Source organism: Heterodontus francisci, unplaced genomic scaffold, assembly GCF_036365525.1.
Source record: "Heterodontus francisci isolate sHetFra1 unplaced genomic scaffold, sHetFra1.hap1 HAP1_SCAFFOLD_518, whole genome shotgun sequence".
In the NCBI taxonomy this organism is placed as follows: domain Eukaryota; kingdom Metazoa; phylum Chordata; class Chondrichthyes; order Heterodontiformes; family Heterodontidae; genus Heterodontus; species Heterodontus francisci.
Genome location: NW_027141084.1, coordinates 76,883 through 95,000, shown reverse-complemented (window position 1 = coordinate 95,000; position 18,118 = coordinate 76,883). Strand labels below are relative to the sequence as shown.

The 18,118-nt window shown below is 49.8% G+C and overlaps 1 protein-coding gene across 1 annotated transcript in view; it reads left to right on the top strand.

Annotated features, from left to right (window-relative positions):
- Positions 1-18,118, top strand: part of LOC137361985 (sarcoplasmic/endoplasmic reticulum calcium ATPase 1-like) — a 70,995-nt gene that overhangs the window by 25,618 nt on the left and 27,259 nt on the right. The window contains 5 exon segments of the mRNA XM_068026582.1: positions 3,358-3,438; positions 8,098-8,183; positions 12,521-12,818; positions 13,937-14,103; positions 14,830-14,918. Of these exon segments, the coding sequence (XP_067882683.1) occupies positions 3,358-3,438; positions 8,098-8,183; positions 12,521-12,818; positions 13,937-14,103; positions 14,830-14,918 (721 nt within the window).

Genomic DNA, 18,118 nt, shown 5'->3' with positions numbered 1-18,118 from the left:
TAGGGGCTGGAGGAGGTTACAGAGATAGGGAGGGTAGTAGGGGCTGGAGGAGGTTACAGAGATAGGGAGGGTTGTAGGGACTGGAGGAGGTTACAGAGATAGGGAGGGTTGTAGGAACTGGAGGAGGTTACAGAGATAGGGAGGGTTGTAGGGGCTGGAGGAGGTTACAGGGATAGGGAGGGTTGTAGGGGACTGGAGGAGGTTACAGAGATAGGGAGGGGTGTAGGGGCTGGAGGAGGTTACAGAGATAGGGAGGGTTGTAGGGGCTGGAGGAGGTTACAGAGATAGGGAGGGTTGTAGGGGCTGGAGGAGGTTACAGAGATAGGGAGGGTTGTAGGGGCTGGAGGAGGTTACAGAGATAGGGAGGGTTGTAGGGGCTGGAGGAGGTTACAGAGATAGGGAGGGTTGTAGGGACTGGAGGAGGTTACAGAGATAGGGAGGGGTGTAGGGGCTGGAGGAGGTTACAGAGATAGGGAGGGTTGTAGGGGCTGGAGGAGGTTACAGAGATAGGGAGGGTTGTAGGGGCTGGAGGAGGTTACAGAGATAGGGAGGGTTGTAGGGGCTGGAGGAGGTTACAGAGATAGGGAGGGTTGTAGGGGCTGGAGGAGGTTACAGAGATAGGGAGGGTTGTCGGGGCTGGAGGAGGTTACAGAGATAGGGAGGGTTGTAGGGGCTGGAGGAGTTTACAGAGATAGGGAGGGGTGAGGCTTTTGAGAGTTGGCCAGGCGAGGAGAGTCTAGTCAAGTCTCGAGGTGAGGCAGGCCAGAATATATCTTTGTTAGATCTTTGAAGGCGGCAGGACATATTGAGAGAGTGGGTTAGGAAAACAGACGGGATCTTGGGCTTCATAAATAGAGGCATTGAGTACAAAAGCAGGGACTTTGTGCCGAACCTTTATAAAGCTCTGGTTCGGCCACAACTGGTGTATTGCGTCCAGTCGCGGTCGCCAGACTGGGGGAAGGATGTGAGGGTCCCTGAGAGGGTGCGGAGGAGATTTACCAGAATGGGGGGGATTTTAGTTACAAGGTTAGGTTGGAGACACTGGGGGGCACGGCTTGCGAAGGAGATCGAGGGGGGGAGATTTGATCAAGGGGTTGGAGATTCTGACAGGTTTAGATAAGGTGGACAAAGTAGAGCTGTTCCCATTAGCTGACGGTACAAGGACTGGGGGCCGGGGGACAGCACAGATTGGAGATTTTGGGTTAAGAGATACAGGGGACGGGGAACGTGAGGGAGAACGTTTTTACACAGCGAGTGGTCATCAGGTTGGAACTCAACGCCTACGAGTGAGCTGGAAACGGAGACGGTGAGCGCTTTCGACAGTAAATTGGACGGGCAGTTGAGGGAAATAAAGTCGCAGGGCTGCGGGGAACGAGCTGGGGATGAGGGGTGGGGGGGGGGGGGGGAAAGGGGACTGTGTGTCGAAGGCGATGGTGCATGGCCCCCTCCTCTGCGGTTCCAGCTCTGTGTCTCTATGTGTCCATGATTCTCTTGGACAATTGTCCGCATTTCCCGTCAGTGTTGATCTCACTTCCTGTCACACTCACTTCCTGTCACACTCACTTCCTGTCACACTCACTTCCTGTCACACTTGTCCTGTCACACGCTGCTCAGACAGACCTTGGTGCCGTAAGGCAGACAGATCACCGAGCGCATATTTTACAGGGAGACGTTTGAGACGTGGGGTAGGAGAGTGAGGAGAGGGGGGGGCAGAAGAGGAGGGGTCAATGGGATGAGTTGGCAGGAGAGTGTGTTAACAAAGAAGGCAGACGTTTTGGACACAGCAAGCTCCCACGATGAAATTCCCGGGACACCCAGGAGATCGTCCCTCTGCTCTTCCACCAGTAGTGGCCGTGGGATCATTTACATCCACCCGATGGGCAGACGGGGCACTCGGTTTAACGTCTTGTCCAAAAGGCGGCACCTCCAACAGTGTGACACCCCCTCGGTACTGACCCTCCAACAGCGCGGCGCTCTTTCAGTACTGACCCTCCAACAGTGCGACACCCCCTCGGTACTGACCCTCCAACAGTGTGACACCCCCTCGGTACTGACCCTCCAACAGCGCGGCGCTCTCTCAGTACTGACCCTCCGACAGTGCGGCGCTCTCTCAGTACTGACCCTCCAACAGTGCGATACTCCCTCAGTACTGACCATCCAACAGCGCGGCGCTCTCTCAGTACTGACCATCCAACAGTGCGGCGCTCTCTCAGTACTGACCCTCCGACAGTGTGACACTCCCTCAGTACTGACCCTCCGACAGTGCGACACTCCCTCAGTACTGAACCTCCGACAGTGCGGCGCTCCCTCAGTACTGACCCTCCAACAGTGAGACACTCCCTCAGTACTGAACCTCCGACAGTGCGACACTCCCTCAGTACTGACCCCCCGACAGTGCGGCACTCCCTCAGTACTGACCCCCCGACAGTGCGGCACTCCCTCAGTACTGACCATCCAACAGTGCGACACTCCCTCAGTACTGAACCTCCGACAGTGCGGCGCTCCCTCAGTACTGACCCTCCAACAGTGCGACACTCCCTCAGTACTGACCATCCAACACTGCGGCACTCCCTCAGTACTGACCATCCAACAGTGCGACACTCCCTCAGTACTGAACCTCCGACAGTGCGGCGCTCCCTCAGTACTGACCCTCCAACAGTGCGACACTCCCTCAGTACTGACCATCCAACAGTGCGACACTCCCTCAGTACTGAACCTCCGACAGTGCTGCGCTCCCTCAGTACTGACCCCCCGACAGTGCGGCGCTCCCTCAGTACTGACCCTCCAACAGTGCGACACTCCCTCAGTACTGACCATCCAACACTGCGGCACTCCCTCAGTAATGACCCTCCAACACTGCGGCACTCCCTCAGTAATGACCCTCCGACAGTGCGGCGCTCCCTCAGTACTGACCCTCCGACACTGCGGCACTCCCTCAGTACTGACCCTCTGACAGTGCAGCACTCTCTCAGTACTGACCCTCCAACACTGCGGCACTCTCTCAGTACTGACCCTCCGACAGTGCGGCACTCCCTCAGTACTGACCCTCCAACACTGCGGCACTCCCTCAGTACTGACCCTCCGACAGCGTGGCGCTCCCTTGGTAATCGAGGGTGTCAGTCTGGAATTTGAGAGCTGGAGGCCCCGGGCTGTGTGCAGGCCTCGTCTTTCGGACTTGGAGACCGAGGGACAGTGAGGGCGGGTGACCGACGTGGCCCGGGTGGGACATGCGAGTGACGATCCCTCGTGCGTGCCGCTGAGCTTCTCATTGCACTGGCCCCGGGACATTCGCTGTTGTCTCCTCAGTGTCGCATGGGCAGACATTAACCATCCTACGTTGTTTCTTTAACTGCTCAGTTGGAGACAAAGTTCCGGCTGATATCAGGATCATCAATATCATTTCGACCACTCTACGTGTTGATCAGTCCATCCTGACAGGTAGGCAAGAGCTGCTGAACCATGGTGTGCATCACACTAACTCTTTCCATCAGAGTGTGGCATCTAAACTCCTATCTCACTCCTCCCTCGCTCTGTCCCCTCTGAGCTCACTCCGACCCGCTCTTACCTCGCCCGTAGCACACTTTTACCTCAATATTGCCTACCGGCTGTGACACTCCGGCCTCACTTGAAGCTCACACTTACCTCACTGTTATCACATTGCTATTGCCTCATTGTTACGCCAGCATTAGTTCACATTTATATCAATAGTGACTCCCGCTCAGGAAGAGGGAGGTCGCAGCGAGACGATACTGAGATAATCATAAAATAATGGTGCCATAACGGTCGGAAAATGGTGAGATAATCGTGAGTTAATGGTGATATAATGGTGAGATAATAGTGAGTTAATGGTCAGATAATAGTGAGTTAATGGTCAGGTAATGGTGAGATAATAGTGCATTAATGGTGAGATAATAGTGAGTTAATGGTCAGGTAATGGTGAGATAATAGTCAGTTAATGGTCAGGTAATGGTGAGATAATAGTGAGTTAATGGTGAGATAATAGTGAGTTAATGGTCAGGTAATGGTGAGATAATAGTGAGATAATGGTCAGGTAATGGTGAGATAATAGTGAGGTAATAGTGAGTTAATGGTGAGATAATGTTGGGATAATAGTGAGATAGTGGTGAGATAATGGGATAATAGTGAGATAGTGGTGAAATAATAGTGAGTTAATGGTCAGATAATGGTGAGATAATAGTGAGATAATCGTCAGGTAAGGGTGAGATAATAGTGAGTTAATGGTCAGGTAATGGTGAGATAATAGCGAGTTAATGGTCAGGTAATGGTGAGATAATAGTGAGTTAATGGTGAGATAATAGTGAGTTAATGGTCAGGTAATGGTGAGATAATAGTGAGATAATGGTCAGGTAATGGTGAGATAATAGTGAGTTAATGGTCAGAGAATGGTGAGATAATAGTGAGTTAATGGTGAGATAATAGTGAGATAATTGTCAGGTAAGGGTGAGATAATAGTGAGTTAATGGTCAGGTAATGGTGAGATATTAGTGAGTTAATGGTGAGATATTAGTGAGTTAATGGTGAGATAATAGTGAGTTAATGGTCAGGTAATGGTGAGATAATAGTGAGATAATGGTGAGATAATAGTGAGTTAATGGTCAGATAATGGTGAGATAATAGTGAGATAATCATCAGGGAATGGTGAGATAATAGTGAGATAATAGTGAGTTAATGGTCAGAGAATGGTGAGATAATAGTGAGTTAATGGTGAGATAATAGTGAGATAATCGTCAGGTAAGGGTGAGATAATAGTGAGTTAATGGTCAGGTAATGGTGAGATAATAGTGAGATAATGGTGATATAATGGTGAGATAATACTGAGGTAATGGTGAGATAATAGTGAGTTAATCGTCAGATAATAGTGAGTTAATCATTAGATAATGGTGCGATAATAGTGAGATGATAGTGAGATAATGCTGAAATAATGATGAGATGATAGTGAGTTAATGGTGAGATAATAATGAGATGATAGTGAGTTAATGGTGAGATAATGGTCAGGTAATGGTGAGATAATGGTGAGATAATAGTGAGATAATGGTGAGATAATCGTCAGGTAATGGTGAGATAATAGTGAGTTAATGGTGAGATAATCGTCAGGTAATGGTGAGGTAATGATGAGATAATGGTGAGATAATAGTGAGATAATGGTGAGATAATAGTGAGGTAATGGTCAGATAATGATGCGATAATAGTGAGATAATGGTCAGGTAATGATGAGATAATAGTGAGATAATGGTGAGATAATGGTCAGGTAATGATGAGATAATGGTGAGATAATGGTGAGATAATAGTGAGATAATGGTGAGATAATGATGTGATAATAGTGAGATAATAGTGAGATAATGGTCAGGTAATGATGCAATAATAGTGGGATAATAGTGAGATAATGGTGAGATAATGGTGAGATAATAGTGAGATAATGGTTAGGTAATGATGAGATAATAGTGAAATAATAGTGAGATAATGGTGAGATAATGGTCAGGTAATGGTGAGATAATAGTGAGATGAAGGTGAGATAATGCTGAAATAATAGTGAGTTAATGGTGAGATAATAGTGAGTTAATGATGAGATAAAAGTGAGATAATGATGAGATAAAAGTGAGATAATGATGAGATAAAAGTGAGATAATGGTGTGATAATACTGAGTTAATGGTGAGATAAAAGTGAGATAATACTGAGATAATGGTGAGATAATAGTGAGTTAATCGTCAGATAATAGTGAGATAATAGTGAGATGATAGTGAGATAATGCTGAAATAATGATGAGATGATAGTGAGTTAATGGTGAGATAATAATGAGATGATAGTGAGTTAATGGTGAGATAATGGTCAGGTAATGGTGAGATAATGGTGAGATAATAGTGAGATGATGGTCAGGTAATGATGCAATAATAGTGAGATAATGGTGAGATAATAGTGAGATAATGGTCAGGTAATGATGCAATAATAGTGAGATAATTGTGAGATAATGGTGAGATAATGGTGAGATAATGGTGAGATAATGGTTAGGTAATGATGAGATGATAGTGAAATAATAGTGAGATAATGGTCAGGTAATGGTGAGATAATAGTGAGATGATGGTGAGATAATAGTGAGTTAATCATCAGATAATGGTGAGATAATAGTGAGATGATAGTGATATAGGAGTAAGATAATGAGATAATAATGAGTTAATGGTGAGATAATAGTGAGATAATGCTGAAATAATGGTGAGATGATAGTGAGTTAATGGTGAGATAATAATGAGATGATAGTGAGTTAATGGTGAGATAATACTGAGATAATAGTGAGTTAATGAGATAAAAGTGAGATAATGGTGAGATAATACTGAGTTAATGGTGAGATAAAAGTGAGATAATGGTGAGATAATACTGAGATAATGGTGATATAATGGTGAGTTAATAGTCAGATAATAGTGATAATAGTGAGTTAATTGTCAGATAATAGTGAGATAATAGTGAGTTAATCATCAGATAATGGTGAGATAATAGTGAGATGAAAGTGATATAGTAGTAAGATAATGAGATAATAATGAGTTAATGGTGAGATGATAGTGAGATAATGCTGAAATAATAGTGAGTTAATGGTGAGATAATAGTGAGTTAATGATGAGATAAAAGTGAGATAATAATGAGATAAAAGTGAGATAATACTGAGTTAATGGTGAGATAAAAGTGAGTTAATGATGAGATAACGGTGAGATAAAATTGAGATAACGGTGAGATAATACTGAGTTAATGGTGAGATAAAAGTGAGATAAAAGTGAGATAATGGTGAGATAATACTGAGATAATGGTGAGTTAATGGTGAGATAATGGTGAGTAATAGTGAGTTAATGGTGAGATAATGTTGGGATAATAGTGAGATAGTGGTGGGATAATGGGATAATAGTGAGTGGTGAAATAATAGTGAGTTAATGGTGAGATAATGTTGGGATCATAGTGAGATAGTGGTGAAATAATAGTGAGTTAATGGTGAGATAAAAGTGAGATAATACTGAGATAATAGTGAGCTAAAAGTGAGATAATGCGGAGGTAATAGTGAGATAATGGTGAGTAATAGTGAGTAATGGTGAGTTAATGGTGGGTTAATGGTGAGATAATAGTGAGCTATTGGTGATATAATGGTGAGATAATGGTGAGTTAATGGTGAGTTAATGGTGAGATAATGGTGGGTTAATGGTGAGATAGAGGTGAGATAATAATGAGATAATAATGAGATAATCGTGAGATAATAATGAGATAATGGTGAGATAATCGTGAGATAATTGTTGGAAAATAGTGAGATACTTAACAGCAACCCATTTGGTGTTTACTGAACACCAACTTACCTGGGTCTTTACCTAACAGCATCTCACCTGGTGTTTACTTGACAACTCACCTTGTCTTTGCTAACCACAACTCCCTTGTGTTTATTCAATGACAACTCACCTGGTGTTTACTTAACGGCAACTCACCTGGTGTTTACTTAACGGCAACTCACCTGGTGTTTACTTAACCGCATTCACCTAGTATTTACTTAACTGCAACTCACCTGGTGTTTACTTAACAGCGACTCACCTGGTGTTTACTTAACAGCGACTCACCTGGTGATTACTTAACCGCGACTCACCTGGTGTTTACTTAACCGCATTCACCTAGTATTTACTTAACCGCAACTCACCTGGTGTTTACTTGACAGCGACTCACCTGGTGATTACTTAACCGCAACTCACCTGGTGTTTACTTAACAGCGACTCACCTGGTGATTACTTAACCGCGACTCACCTGGTGTTTACTTAACTGAAACTCACCTGGTGTTTACTTAACCGCGATTCACCTAGTGTTTACTTAACGGCAACTCACCTGGAGTTTCCTTAACCGCAATACACCGAGTGTTTACTTAACAGCAACTCACCTGGTGTTTACTTAACCGCAATACACCGAGTGTTTACTTAACGGCAACTCACCTGGAGCTTCCTTAACCGCAATACACCGAGTGTTTACTTAACCGCGACTCACTTTGTGATTACTGCTGGTGGTGTTTTAATGTGTTGGTCAATCTACTTTCTCTAATGAGGTATTTTAACACCCACTAGGTGAATCAGTATCCGTCATCAAACACACTGATCCAATTCCAGACCCACGTGCTGTAAACCAGGACAAGAAAAACATGCTGTTCTCTGTGAGTCCACTCATTCCTGTCTGCCTTTGCTCAGCTATTCGACCATAGCAGGCTCCCTCCTGTGCATGCCCACTCTCCTTTAACAGACTGCGTGTGAAATGCTGATGCATTTGTCACTTTGTAAACAAAAAAAGGCAGTAACACCCCCTTTCTGTCACGCTCTTCTGTGTCACACACACACACACACGTCACTCTTAAATTTCTGTTACATTTTATACCGAAGTGAGGAGCACAAATTAGTCCGACTCACTCACCCTTTCCCCATGCTCCAGTAAATCTTTCCTTTCCACTTAACAATAACTCACCTAGTCTTTACTTAACAACAACTCACCTTGTGTTTCCTGAACAACAACTCACCTAGTGATTGCTTAACAGCAACTCAGCTGGTGTTTACTTAACAGCAACTCAGCTAGTGTTTACTTAACAACAACTCACCTTGTGTTTCTTGAACAACAACTCACCTAGTGATTGCTTAACAGCAACTCAGCTAGTGTTTACTTAACAGCAACTCACCTGGTATTTACTTAACAACAACTCAGATGGTGTTTACTTAACAGCAACTCACCTGGTATTTACTTAACAACAACTCAGATAGTGTTTGCTTAACAGCAACTCAGATAATGTGTACTTAACAACAAATCACCTGGTGTTTAGTTAACAGCAACTCAACTGGTGTTTACTTAACAACAAATCACCTGGTGTTTAGTTAACAGCAACTCAACTGGTGTTTACTTAACAACAAATCACCTGGTGTTTACTTAACAGCAACTCAACTAGTGTTTGCTTAACAGCAACTCAGCTAGTGTTTACTTAACAACAACTCACCTAGTGTTTGCTTAACAGCAACTCCGCTAATGTTTACTTAACAACATATCACCTGGTGTTTAGTTAACAGCAACTCACCTGGTGTTTACTTAACAACAACTCACCTGGTGTTTACTGAGCAGTGACTTTCCCAGTGATTACCTAACAGTGATTCACCGAGTGTTTACTTAACAGCAACTTAGCTGGTGTATTTTTTTATTCGTTCGTGGGCATCGCTGGCTAGGCCAGCATGTATTGTTCATCCTTAATTACCCTTGAGAAGGTGGTGGTGAGCTGCCTTCTTGAACTGCTGCAGTCCATGTGGTGTAGGTAGACCCAGAGTGCGGTGAGGAAGGGAGTTCTAGAATTGGGACCCAGCGACAGTGAAGGAACGGCAATATAGTTCCAAGTCAGGATGGTGTGTGGCTCGGAGGGGAACTTGCAGGTGGGGGTGTTCCCATGCGTCTGGTACCCTTGTCCTTCTAGGTGGTAGAGGTCGTGGGTTTGGGCGGTGCTGTCGAAGGAGCCTTGGTGAGTTGCTGCAGTGCATCTTGTAGATGGTACACACTGCTGCCACTGTGCGTCGGTGGTGGAGGGAGTGAATGTTTGTGGATGGGGTGCCAATCAAGCCGGCTGCTTTGCCCCGGATGGTGTCGAGCTTCCTGAGTGTTGTTGGAGCTGCACCCATCCAGGCAAGTGGAGAGTATTCCATCACACTCCTGACTTGTGCCTTGTAGATGGTGGACAGGCTTTGGGGAGTCAGGAGGTGAGTTACTCACCACAGAATTCCCAGCCACTGACCTTCTCTTGTAGCCATGGTATTTATGTGGCTGGCCCAGTTCAGTTTCTGGTCAATGGTAACCCCCAGGATGTTGATAGTGGGGGATTCAGCGATGGTAATGCCATTGAATGTCAAGGGGAGATGGTTCGATTCTCTCTTGTTGGAGATGGTCATTGCCTGGCACTTGTGTGGCACGAATGTTACTTGCCACTTATCAGCCCAAGCCTGGATATTGTCCAGGTCTTGTTGCATTTCTACACGGACTGCTTCAGTATCTGAGGAGTCACGAATGGTGCTGAACATTGTGCAATCATCAGGGAACATCCCCACTTCTGACCTTATGATTGAAGGAAGGTCATTGATGAAGCAGCTGAAGATGGTTGGGCCGAGGACACTACCCTGAGGAACTCCTGCAGTGATGTCCTGGAGCTCAGGTGATTGACCTCCAACAACCACAACCATCTTCCTTTGTGCTAGGTATGACTCCAACCAGTGGAGAGTTTTCCCCCTGATTCCCATTGACCTCAGTTTTGCTCGGGCTCCTTGATGCCACACTCGGTCAAATGCTGCCTTGATGTCAAGGGCAGTCACTCTCACCTCACCTCTGGAGTTCAGCTCTTTTGTCCATGTTTGAACCAAGGCTGTAATGAGGTCAGGAGCTGAGTGGCCCTGGCGGAACCCAAACTGAGCATCACTGAGCAGGTTATTTCTAAGCAAGTCCTGCTTGATGGCACAGTCGATGACACCTTCTATCACTTTACTGATGATTGAGAGTAGACTGATGGGGCGGTAATTGGCCGGGTAATTGGCGACAATAGAATGAGCTGAGAAAAATGAGCAAATGAATTTCCACAGAGCTAAGTGTGAGACGATGCATTTTACTTGGCCAAGAATAACAAGGCCAAGTATTTCTTGTGTCAATATGGGTGAGAGGAGCAGAGGAATTGGGGGGCGGGGTGGGGGGGGGGATGCTACAGATAGCACAGAATACTAAAAGTACTGATGCAAGTTAATAAGGTCTTTAAAAAAACACTTGGGTTAATTTCTTATGGGAACGAGTTAAAAATAGAGAAGTGATGTTAAACATGTGCAGAACCTTGGTTAGGTCACACTCGGAGCACTGTGTACACTTCCGGTCTGGTTAGACCACACTGGGAGCACTGTGTCCAGTTCTGGTCTGGTTAGACCACACTCGGAGCACTGTGTCCAGTTCTGGTCTGGTTAGACCGCACTCAGAGCACTGTGTACAGTTCCGGTCTGGTTGGACCACACTCTGAGCACTGTGTACACTTCCGGTCTGGTTGGACCACACTCGGAGCACTGTGTACAGTTCCGGTCCGGTTAGACCACACTCGGAGCACTGTGTACACTTCCGGTCTGGTTGGACCACACTCGGAGCACTGTGTACAGTTCCGGTCTGGTTAGACCACACTCGGAGCACTGTGTACAGTTCCGGTCTGGTTAGACCACACTCGGAGCACTGTGTACAGTTCCGGTCTGGTTAGACCACACTGGGAGCACTGTGTACAGTTCTGGTCTGGTTAGACCACACTCGGAGCACTGTGTACAGTTCCGGTCTGGTTAGATCACTCTCGGAGCACTGTGTACAGTTCCAGTCTGGTTAGACCACACTCGGAGCACTGTGTACAGTTCCGGTCTGGTTGGACCACACTCGGAGCACTGTGTACAGTTCCGGTCTGGTTAGACCACACTGGGAGCACTGTGTACAGTTCCAGTCTGGTTAGACCACACTGGGAGCACTGTGTACAGTTCCGGTCTGGTTGGACCACACTCGGAGCACTGTGTACAGTTCCGGTCTGGTTAGACCACACTGGGAGCACTGTGTACAGTTCCGGTCTGGTTAGACCACACTCTGAGCACTGTGTACAGTTCCGGTCTGGTTAGATCACACTCGGAGCACTGTGTACAGTTCTGGTCTGGTAAGACCACACTCTGAGCACTGTGTACAGTTCCGGTCTGGTTAGACCACACTCGGAGCACTGTGTACAGTTCTGGTCTGGTTAGACCACACTCGGAGCACTGTGTACAGTTCTGGTCTGGTAAGACCACACTCTGAGCACTGTGTACAGTTCCGGTCTGGTTAGACCACACTCTGAGCACTGTGTACAGTTCCGGTCTGGTTAGACCACACTCGGAGCACTGTGTACAGTTCCGGTCTGGTTAGATCACACTCGGAGCACTGTGTACAGTTCTGGTCTGGTAAGACCACACTCTGAGCACTGTGTACAGTTCCGGTCTGGTTAGACCACACTCGGAGCACTGTGTACAGTTCCGGTCTGGTTAGACCACACTCGGAGCACTGTGTACAGTTCTGGTCTGGTTAGACCACACTTGGAGCACTGTGTACAGTTCCGGTCTGGTTAGACCACACTCGGAGCACTGTGTACAGTTCCTGTCTGGTTAGACCACACTTGGAGCACTGTGTACAGTTCCGGTCTGGTTAGACCACACTCGGAGCACTGTGTACAGTTCCGGTCTGGTTAGACCACACTCGGAGCACTGTGTACAGTTCCGATCTGGTTAGACCACACTCGGAGCACTGTGTACAGTTCCTGTCTGGTTAGACCACACTGGGAGCACTGTGTACAGTTCTGGTCTGGTTAGACCACACTCGGAGCACTGTGTACAGTTCCTGGTCCCACTATTCTGAAGCAGAGCTGGGCGTGACGACGAATTCTGTGCCTCCGCCAACGAGTGACCGTCCTCTACCCCATTCTCCCCATCAATGCAGGGCACCAATATCGGGGCTGGCAAAGCCACGGGCGTTGTGGTGGCCACGGGCGTCAGCACGGAGATCGGCAAGATCCGGGACCAGATGGTGGCAACGGAGCAGGAGAAGACTCCCCTGCAGCAGAAACTGGATGAGTTTGGGGAACAGTTGTCCAAGGTTATCTCCCTAATTTGTGTGGCCGTGTGGCTGATCAATATCGGCCATTTCAATGACCCTGTCCACGGGGGCTCCTGGATCCGAGGAGCCGTGTACTATTTCAAGATTGCCGTGGCCCTGGCAGTGGCTGCCATCCCAGAAGGTCAGTCGTCCCCCCGGTAACCCCCACCCCTGAACACTCCCCCCCCCCCCCACCCGCCACCGGTACCCCTCCAGCTCCGCTGTACTCCCATAGCTCCCACTCCCCGTCCCTACAACTGTCAGGCATGGAGAGTGAAGCACCCGACAGGCAAACTCACTCTCTCCCACAAACATCACTCTCCCCTCAGTCAAAAAACCTCTCCCTCCGTAAGATATCCTCACTCCATCAACTCTCCCTACCTCGTCACTGACCCTCCGACAGTGCGGCGCTCCCTCAGTACTGACCCTCTGACAGTGCGGCACTCCCTCAGTACTGACCCTCCGACAGTGTGGCACTCCCTCAGTACTGACCCTCCGACAGTGCGGCGCTCCCTCAGTACTGACCCTCTGACAGTGCGGCACTCCCTCAGTACTGACCCTCCGACAGTGCGGCGCTCCCTCAGTACTGACCCTCCGACAGTGCAGCACTCCCTCAGTACTGACCCTCCGACAATGCGGCACTCCCTCAGTACTGACCCTCCGACAGTGAGGCGCTCCCTCAGTACTGACCCTCCGACAGTGCAGCACTCCCTCAGTACTGACCCTCCGACAGTGAGGCGCTCCCTCAGTACTGACCCTCCGACAGTGAGGCGCTCCCTCAGTACTGACCCTCTGACAGTGTGACACTCCCTCAGTACCGACCCTGTAACAGTGCGACACTCCCTCAGTACTGACCCTCTGACAGTGTGACACTCCCTCAGTACTGACCCTCTAACAGTGTGACACTCCCTCAGTACTGACCCTCCCACAGTGCGGCGCTCCCTCAGTACTGACCCTCCAACAGTGCGGAGCTCCCTCAGTACTGACCGTCCGACAGTGTGACACTCCCTCAGTACTGACCGTCCGACAGTGAGGCGCTCCCTCAGTACTGACCCTCCCACAGTGCGGAGCTCCCTCAGTACTGACCCTCCGACAGTGCGGCGCTCCCTCAGTACTGACCCTCCAACAGTGCGGCGCTCCCCCAGTACTGACCCTCTGACAGTGCGGCGCTCCCTCAGTACTGACCCTCGGACAGTGCGCTCAGCGAGCCAGTGACTCCTCTTGCCCTGTTGTTTATAAGTGCACTCCTCTCTTTGCCAGGCTTGCCCGCCGTCATCACTACCTGCCTGGCTCTTGGTACCCGAAGGATGGCCAAGAAAAACGCCATTGTGCGCAGCTTGCCTTCAGTCGAGACTCTGGGCTGCACCTCAGTCATCTGTTCCGACAAGACTGGAACTCTAACCACCAATCAAATGTCTGTCTGTAAGGTATGTCTCCCGAGCTCTCCTCCTACTGACCAACCTTCTTCCTCCTCCCTTTCAGGCAGCTCGTTCCAGATCACAACAACTCACTCCGTGAAAACAATGTTTCCTCGCGTCGCCCTCTGGTTCTTTCACCGATCGCTGTGCCCCCCCCCCCCCCCCTCCCCCCGGTTACCGACCCTCCCACCACTGGGAACAATTTCTCATTATTTACTCCGCCGAATCCCCTTCCTGATTTCAAACGCCCCGATTAAATCTCCTCTTAACCTTCTCCACTCGACGGAGAACAATCCCAGCCTCTCCCGGTCTCTCCGCGTTAACCGAAGTCCCTCATTCCCTGGGATCATTCCAGTAAATCTCCTCCGCGCCCTCTCAAGGACCCTCAACACCCTTCCCCCGAGTCTGCCGACCGCGGATGGACCCAACAATCCAGACCGGGGGGGGCCGATCCCCGCTCTTTCCACGCCGGTCTAAAGTCACTAATACAGAGCGACGAAGGCAGGGATCCTAAAAAGAAGGTCGACCCCACTGTGGGCAGCACTGTGCGCCTCCTGCGGCTCGGAAAAGCAGCCGCCGGCTGGCCCGCTCTGCTGACCTGCCCCCTCGGCCAATTTTGACACCGCGCCGCCGCTCTCCCGTCCGGTGCTGCCGCCTTCGATTCCGCCGTCGGGTCTGTTTCATTTCCTCGCCTGTCTTTTGTCTCCTCCCCTCCCCTCCTCCCCGCCCCTGCAGATGTTCGTCCTGGATAAAGTGGAGGGAGACGTGTGCGCCTTAAACGAGTTCACCATCACCGGGTCCACCTACGCGCCGGAGGGAGAAGTGTGAGTAGTTACCTGCTCCCCCTCAAGGGGCTCCAGGATCCCTTACTCCTCTCAGCCTTCTCTGCTCCGAGGGGAACAATCCCAGCTTCTCCCAGTCTCTCCGCGTTAACTGAAGTCCCTCATCCCTGGGATCCGTCCTGGTAAATCTCCTCCGCCCCCTTCTCCGAGGCCTCGGAGTCCTTCCCAGCTGGGCGGTGTTGGGCAGTAATGTGGGCACCACTGGCCAATCTGGCACTTGCACTTAGTGCCCCTCGAGAAGGATTGGCGTTGAGTCCCCTTCCTGCACCTCTGCCTTTGGGAACACAGCTGGGTGTCTCGACAGCCCGTGCAAGAGGGCGTTTAAGACTCAACCACATTGCTGTGGGTCTGGAGTCACATGTATTCCAGACCGGGTAAGGGCGGCAGATTCCCATCCCCAAAGGATATGAGTGACCCAGATGGGGGGGAGTTTTTACAACAGTTTTGGGGTCACCGGTACTGAGAAGAGATTTTAATTCCACGTTTAATTTCAACTGATGTCGAATTCTCAGAAGATTTCGACTCACGTTCTCCGGATTAGCCTGGGAGCAGACCCCACGACAGCTCCTAACCCCTTCCACCTCGGTTAGACGCAGTACAACACTGATCTGTCGGCCTAGATTAGAGGCCTGAAGTCTTTGCGGTGGGGGACTCGTACTGTTGACGTTCTGGAGCTGACACTTAGCAGTACTGAAGGAGTGCCGCACTGTCGGAGGGTCAGTACTGAGGGAGTGTCTCACTGTCAGAGGGTCAGTACTGAGGGAGTGTCTCACTGTCGGAGGGTCAGTACTGAGGGAGTGTCTCACTGTCGGAGGGTCAGTACTGAGGGAGTGTCACACTGTTAGAGGGTCAGTACTGAGGGAGTGTCACACTGTTAGAGGGTCAGTACTGAGAGAGTGTCACACTGTCAGAGGGTCAGGACTGAGGGAGTGTCTCACTGTCGGAGGGTCAGTACTGAGGGAGTGTCTCACTGTCGGAGGGTCAGTACTGAGGGAGTGTCACACTGTTAGAGGGTCAGTACTGAGGGAGAGTCACAATGTCGGAGGGTCAGTACTGAGGGAGCGCCGCACTGTCGGAGGGTCAGTACTGAGGGAGTGTCTCACTGTCGGAGGGTCAGTACTGAGGGAGTGTCTCACTGTCGGAGGGTCAGTACTGAGGGAGTGTCTCACTGTCGGAGGGTCAGTACTGAGGGAGTGTCACACTGTTAGAGGGTCAGTACTGAGGGAGTGTCACACTGTTAGAGGGTCAGTACTGAGAGAGTGTCACACTGTCAGAGGGTCAGTACTGAGGGAGTGTCTCACTGTCGGAGGGTCAGTACTGAGGGAGCGCCGCACAGTTAGAGGGTCAGTACTGAGGGAGTGTCACACTGTTACAGGGTCAGTACTGAGGGAGTGTCTCACTGTCGGAGGGTCAGTACTGAGGGAGCGCCGCACTGTTAGAGGGTCAGTACTGAGGGAGTGTCACACTGTTACAGGGTCAGTACTGAGGGAGTGTCACACTGTTAGAGGGTCAGTACTGAGGGAGTGTCACACTGTTAGAGGGTCAGTACTGAGAGAGTGTCACACTGTTGGAGGGTCAGTACTGAGGGAGTGTCACACTGTTAGAGGGTCAGTACTGAGGGAGTGTCACACTGTCGGAGGGTCAGTACTGAGGGAGTGTCTCACTGTCGGAGGGTCAGTACTGAGGGAGTGTCTCACTGTCGGAGGGTCAGTACTGAGGGAGTGTCACACTGTTAGAGGGTCAGTACTGAGGGAGTGTCACACTGTTAGAGGGTCAGTACTGAGAGAGTGTCACACTGTCAGAGGGTCAGTACTGAGGGAGTGTCTCACTGTTAGAGGGTCAGTACTGAGGGAGTGTCACACTGTTAGAGGGTCAGTACTGAGAGAGTGTCACACTGTTGGAGGGTCGGTACTGAGGGAGTGTCACACTGTTGGAGGGTCAGTACTGAGGGAGTGTCACACTGTTGGAGGGTCAGGACTGAGGGAGTGTCGCACTGTCAGAGGGTCAGTACTGAGGGAGTGCCACACTGTTGGAGGGTCAGTACTGAGGGAGTGCCGCACTGTTGGAGGGTCAGTACTGAGGGAGTGCCGCACTGTTGGAGGGTCGGTACTGAGGGAGTGTCACACTGTTAGAGGGTCAGTACTGAGGGAGTGTCACACTGTTGGAGGGTCAGGACTGAGGGAGTGTCGCACTGTCAGAGGGTCAGTACTGAGGGAGCGCCGCACTGTTGGAGGGTCAGTACTGAGGGAGTGCCGCACTGTTGGAGGGTCTGTACTGAGGGAGTGTCACACTGTTAGAGGGTCAGTACTGAGGGAGTGCCGCACTGTCGGAGGGTCAGTACTGAGGGAGTGCCGCACTGTCGGAGGGTCAGTACTGAGGGAGTGCCGCACTGTCAGAAGGTCAGTACTGAGGGAGTGCGGCACTGTCAGAAGGTCAGTACTGAGGGAGTGTCACACTGTTTGAAGGTCAGAACTGAGGGAGTGTCACACTGTCGGAGGGTCAGTACTGAGGGAGTGCTGCACTGTCAGAAGGTCAGTACTGAGGGAGTGTCACACTGTCAGAAGGTCAGTACTGAGGGAGTGTCACACTGTCAGAAGGTCAGTACTGAGGGAGTGTCACACTGTCGGAGGGTCAGTACTGAGGGAGTGCTGCACTGTCAGAAGGTCAGTACTGAGGGAGTGTCACACTGTTTGAAGGTCAGTACTGAGGGAGTGTCGCACTGTCGGAGGGTCAGTACTGAGGGAGTGTCACACTGTTAGAGGGTCAGTACTGAGGGAGTGTCACACTGTTTGAATGTCAGTACTGAGGGAGTGTCGCACTGTCGGAGGGTCAGTACTGAGGGAGTGCTGCACTGTCAGAAGGTCAGTACTGAGGGAGTGTCACACTGTCAGAAGGTCAGTACTGAGGGAGTGTCACACTGTCGGAGTGTCAGTACTGAGGGAGTGCTGCACTGTCAGAAGGTCAGTACTGAGGGAGTGTCACACTGTCGGAGTGTCAGTACTGAGGGAGTGCTGCACTGTCAGAAGGTCAGTACTGAGGGAGTGTCACACTGTCGGAGTGTCAGTACTGAGGGAGTGTCACACTGTCAGAAGGTCAGTACTGAGGGAGTGTCACACTGTCGGAGTGTCAGTACTGAGGGAGTGCTGCACTGTCAGAAGGTCAGTACTGAGGGAGTGTCGCAC